Consider the following 5,839-nt stretch of genomic DNA (forward strand, 5'->3'; position numbering starts at 1 on the left):
AGCATCATTCTGTATGGAGGTTGCTAATTTTGGAAAAATGTTTAATACCATGGTAATAACAGAGGCGGTGGTCTTATGCCCAAATGTAACACGCCAGTTTCTGGCAATTGTCTGGTTGTTATCAAAAAAAGATATAATGTCACCTTGAGTATTTGTTTGTAACGGTTGTGAAGCTACTGAATTCAACCATTTTTTTAAAGTATTGTAGCTGCCGCAAGGGTGCTGTCGGCTGTTCATTTGGCCAATAAGTTTGCTACCACTTATGTAATACGCAATCAGATTATTACAAAAAGGGAAGGGGGCAACATAAGTCAGCCTCCTGGCTTTATACACACTATCAACTGCACTGGCAATACATGCTTCCTTTTTAATATTTTTTGCAGATAAACACCCTGCTGATGACATCAAGAAACGAATCAACACATTGTTTCTCTGTTGTAGCCATTTTGAGATAGAAAAAGAGGTCAAATTAGGCGGGGTTTTATAATCAGAAGTTGTATTGAGAACATCTATGTCAATATCCTTGCATATACGTGAACCTATTGCCTCAGCAATGTCACCAATCTCATTGTTACTTAAATCCCCCGAAGAAATAGCTGTTATAATGTCACCTAGAAAGCCATTCTTTCTTTTACAACTTTCTTCAGGGATAAGAGTTTCTTGCACAAAGTCAATACATTTTTGGCATATAGCAGTACAATTTCTTGGTACTAGGTCTTTCGTTTTCATAAAATTCAAAATATCTGCTTTTACTTTCTTATTACTTATTTTATGGAGGTAACTTGATTCACCACCGCTAAATTTACTATGTTCTCTACATGAACAAGAGCCTGGCATCTTCAATGCTTTTCAAGGTTATTCATATAAACAAACCCGTGCATTCTGGGGTATCATATAAAACAAACGAATTATTTTTTACTATATTAGTATATATTTACATGTTAACCTGTAGAGTAAAGCAAGCTTTCTTTTTAGCTTAAAATACGTTGCAATCAACATTTGGCCAGTCCCTGTACACTAATTAATTAAAACAAAAGATTTTCGTTTAAATTGATCAAAAATGTAGGTAACCGTCAAGCGGATCTCCTCCAAAATTAAAGAGTTGCAGTGTGCGGAAAGATCTCCTACAGAAATCGTATTTTTATGCAGAAACGGGACATTTTCGTAGGTAATTCTCAAAATCTGTGTTTTTTAACCCAATATTTCTCATTCCCGTCGGGGCTGAATGTTGAAAAAAGTTACTGTTTTAGGTTCCATACTGAAAGTATAAGTGGCATAGTTTCCGGTTTTATTCGATATTTCGGATAACTATGAAAAGCGGGCCATTTAGCAGGTTTTCATTCATTGTAATATAGCCCGAAGGGGCTATTATAGCCCGAACGAGCTATTATAGCTCGATCGGGAGTGTTCCCCAGCCTGTTTAGAGTTTGAACCAGATGTTTTCTGGAGCTGAAAAAAAAAATGAATGGAATTTTCATATCATTGACCTATGAAATTATTTGAAGGCATAAATTATTTTGTACAAGTGCATTTTCTTTAGAATAAGTATGCAGGCATAAGTTCGTTTTTCTAAGTTGGCTGACATGGGAGGGCTCTCGGGTTATTCTCATTCTGCATTCTAACACGATCCGATTCATTTTACTATTAAACAAAGAAGGCTGGAATCAGTGAATTATCAAACAACAATTCACTGTTCTGACGTCACAATTATTGCGTCAAACGGCGTAGCAGCGCGCTAGAAAGAAACCGATTGAAAACGGGCAAATAATTAATGAATGCCGGCAAAGATGTACTTTAAAGTCCTTGGGGCTAGAATGCGCTTTACTGGTACGCACTTTTTGCTAGGATTGTAAAAGGTAGGATGTGCTCGTTACAATCATTTAAATAAATTGTAACAATAATCTATTCATTAAAGAAAACAGAAAAACGGGGTGTGGGGGCAGTAGCCCCCATAAGAATAAATGGGGAGTGTTTATTTAATGTGCGTACTGGTAAAGTGCAGGTGTCCCGTCCTTGGTAACGTGTTAGAATCAAAATAATACATCTCATTTAGTGATTTGCTCTTGAATAAATCAGTGTTTGTCGTTCAGCTGCGTAGTATTATACAACTCGGGCTCCGCCCTCGTGATATAATTCCTTCGCATCTGAACTCCAAACAGTGATTTATTCAGCGACAAATCACCGATGAGATATATTATTTCTTAAATAAACCACTCGCGTGCAGTGACGTTACCGATCCAGGTGCATAGCACGGTTGTAAAAAGTAGTTTTTTTCTTACACTGTTGATACTAGTATGTAGTGTTAGAATCGAAATAACAAGTTCCCAAGTGTGATTTATCGTAGAATAACACGAGTTTTTCGTTCTTATGCGAAACAGTATTTAAAATAATACGGCCTTCTTGATACATTCTTACATGTACGCATAAGAACACAGAAAACACGGGTTATTCTACGATAAACCATGTTTGGGAACTTATTACTAAAATTTTCTTAATTTCACGGCTAATTCAAGTCAGCGATAAAATCTTAATCGTGCCATTTATTAGCTTGCTAGAATGATATCACCTTCTAAGAAATTGCGAATATGACGTCGGCAGTAAGAAAGCGAGGATGAGCAAAGCATCAAACTGACAGTGCATGTCCTTCTATGGTTAATTTTATGACAAGAACGGAAAAAATCTTAATGAAGAAATCGCAGGTGGAATTGTACCGGACATCATAACAAATGTCATTGATTCTGGTTGGAAATAGCCCATGATGAATAGCGAAATACTAAAACGTAACAGAAAAATTACTAAAGTCATTGAAAACGGACAAAAAATGATAGATGCACTCCCTCCAGCAAAAAAAAAAAAAAAAACTAACTAAGAAAGATTAAATGTTTGCGATGCAAAACTAATACTGATTGAATTTGGTTGTGAAAAAACAAAGAATTGAAACACTAATTGCATGAAAAATTATCTGGAGGCCTGGGCTTACAGTCTGATAAGTACTTGAAGATTCTTGTTATCAAACTACTTTAAATATACTGAATTTATGCAGGTATGACTTTGGTAAGGGTATTTCAAAAGTAGATATTTTACAGTTTTAGGGTGTTTCTTTTTTTCAGAAATGAATTTGAAAAGGAAAGAAAAGATCAATAGATGTCAGATTTGAATTTTTTTGATTGTCGGAAAAAGTTTTAGTATCCATATGACGGCTTATAATTTACGTACTTGACATTCCAGTAAAACTGTCGTTTTAAAGCTCTGAATTGAAAATGTTTGCAGAAAAATGGGGGGAAAAATTTTCAGTTTGGAACTCAGAACAATATCGGCTATAAAATCAGGCTTATAAAACGTTGCTATATCAGGATATTTTCAGCTGTTCATTTATTATATCTAGATAAAACCATGGAAAAGCATAAAATAAGAATATAGATGTATAATATGCACACCTGTAAGGCGTTATTCTGGGATTTTCAATTCCTGCTTCAGCCTTCATGTCTCTCATAATGTTGTAAAGTTTATTTATTCCAAGTGGGGTTTTTTTGAACCAGCATCTCTGTGGTTTATCATTTGGTGTAAGGAAGAATGGGCTGTCAGGTTTGCACATTTCGTCCGGTCGTTTCTGGCTGTACAGCTTGTACAGATGTACAGGATCTCTCTGGGCGTCAGCAGTGGCATAGGCTTTGGGTTTTGTACCTCTGAAGTAATGAAATTTACACTGTTATACATCATTAAAACATTTATCTTTATTACAGTCTCTAACCTTTTGACAGACATTTTACAGAAAAAATGCAAGTCTAAAACTCTAAATCGTAATGGTGATTGTAGCAACATACAACAGTTGTGCATCCAAATAGTCTAGCGGAAGGACGGCTGTTACTAAGTAGCAGTAGGCCTGGGTTCGAATCCCAGTTTGGATAGCTGTTTTGTTGTTTATCGTTATCATTACAAATAATCTACCATTATATTTCAGTAAACGCGTGGACGTTGTTTATAGTATAGGAGACGTTAGTCAAATTGACTTATTCATATAATCTAGTAAAAGAAAGTAGAATTTTTGATGTTTCGCCAGGGAAGGTTATCATGTGGGGAAAAAAGAATATGACATTTGTGACTTTCCACATTGAGTTTATTAAAGGGACTGGCCTCCAGATCATTCTACTAGTCTACTAAAAGATTTTTTAGATATCTGGAAATAAATGCTATATTTCTTAAGAAGGGTTAAAACTTAATTACTGACAAACTATATCATGTTACGGAAACACATTAGAATTTGCTGTTTTTTCTACTTTTTACGATGAAAATCGAAATGCGTTTTTTTTATTTCACAGATTTCACATTTTCACAAGGAAATAGAGGATAATTGTTGGTTTCGGTGTAATATCACGTTATAATTTCACCGAGTGTGCACCAAAAGTGATATTTTCACGAGTGGCGCAGCCACGAGTGAAAATAACAACTTTTGGTGTTCACGAGTGAAATTACCGTGATATTACATCGATACCAACAATTTTTCTGTTTATTTTATGTCTAAAACTCTACTTTTGTTGTGTTTATTTCAATAAAATGCTGAAATTTGCGGGAAATTTTATCAGGAAGCATCGCAAAGATGACGTCATTTTAACGACGTCATCGTCATATTGTTTCCGGCTTTCAGTACGCTCGGTAAACTTTTTGACGTTAATCCGGGTATCAGATTTGATAATTTTCACTGAGTGGCCAGTGAGTTTATCAGGATATAATTCACCGTTATATTTCGATAAACCACCGAAAAACATAAAATAAAGCTTGTGCAATTTTAAAGATATTTTAAGATGGTATCAAAAATACAAAATATTTAAAGCTTTTTGTGCATGAAATAAACCGAAAAGAAATATCAGTGGAAGAATGAGATATTTCAATTTGTGACACAAATTTTGAAATTACTAATTTTAGTGCTCATTCAGTGACACTGAAAAAAAACAACACAAAAATTATGGTAGATCTACTGTATATGAATTAAATTACTTTATCACATGTTCGACTTTGCGGGAGTGTAATAAAGCCATTAAATAAAAATGATAATACACTAGTGTAATAACGCTTTGACGTCGACGTCGTTTACAGTATAGGAGACGCTGGACAAATTGACTTATTTGTATAGTAAAAGAAAGTTGAATTTTTGATGTTTCGACATGAATAGCTAACATGTGATGAAAAGAATATTACATTTGTGTCTTTCGACATTTAATTTATTAAACTCGTTGAATAAAATTGATAAAATGCTCGGCAGAGCCTCGCATTTTATCATTTTATTCAACGAGTTTAATAAATTCAATATGAAAAGACACTCATGTAATATCCGCTATTTATCACATGTTCGACGTTGCGGGAGTGTAATAAAGCCATTAAATAAAAATGCAATTGAAACGTACCTAATGTCCCGAGGATTTGAACCAGATCTGGTTTTGGTTTGTCTCTCTTGGTCATATATAAGATACTCCTCACCAGAAGTTTCGTCCATTCTAAGATGAATATCTCCCCAGCAGAGATCACGGCATTCTTTGCCTGTCCGCATTCCAAAATGGTTGTGCATACAAACCACATGGAGTGTAACAAAGACCTTGGAGTGTAGTCACCTAGTGTCCTGGCTTCATGCATCTGGTCAATGATAGACTCTGTCATGGTTTCTGCAGCTCTCGGCTTATTGCCAAGTCCCTGGCCTTTCAGCTGTTGCTGTTTTCTTGAAAGGACAGCTCGTGTTTTGGAAAATTCTCTGTCCTTGAATATGGCAACATTGCTGTCACTTGCTTTTAGATATCTGTCAACAGAGCTTATAAAGCCCCGCAAAGTTGTAGGCTCATATTCCCTG

At 35.2% G+C, this 5,839-nt stretch overlaps 1 protein-coding gene across 1 annotated transcript; it reads right to left on the bottom strand.

Annotated features, from left to right (window-relative positions):
- Positions 1–1,337: 1,337 nt before the first annotated feature.
- On the bottom strand, positions 1,338–5,551 carry LOC128555973 (uncharacterized). The gene is made up of 3 exons (XM_053539842.1): positions 5,403–5,551; positions 3,438–3,686; positions 1,338–1,449 (listed from the first exon to the last, which is right to left on the bottom strand). The coding sequence occupies exons 1-3, from the start codon at positions 5,543–5,545 to the stop codon at positions 1,338–1,340; spliced, it is 504 nt and encodes a 167-aa protein (XP_053395817.1). The 5' UTR covers positions 5,546–5,551.
- Between the last annotated feature and the right edge of the window lie 288 nt (positions 5,552–5,839).

This window comes from Mercenaria mercenaria, chromosome 3 (genome assembly GCF_021730395.1).
Source record: "Mercenaria mercenaria strain notata chromosome 3, MADL_Memer_1, whole genome shotgun sequence".
NCBI classification, from domain to species: Eukaryota; Metazoa; Mollusca; class Bivalvia; order Venerida; family Veneridae; genus Mercenaria; species Mercenaria mercenaria.

Bases quoted from the DNA above. Each gene is read 5' to 3' on its own strand.
- LOC128555973 (XM_053539842.1), bottom strand. From the start codon at position 5,545: ATGCGGACAGGCAAAGAATGCCGTGATCTCTGCTGGGGAGATATTCAT. The intron at 3,687-5,402 runs GTACGTTTCAAT...TCATTACTTCAG, and splicing joins TCAAATCCTCGGGACATTAG to AGGTACAAAACCCAAAGCCT. The intron at 1,450-3,437 runs GTGTGCATATTA...TTTTTTTTTCAG, and splicing joins CCCAGAATAACGCCTTACAG to CTCCAGAAAACATCTGGTTC.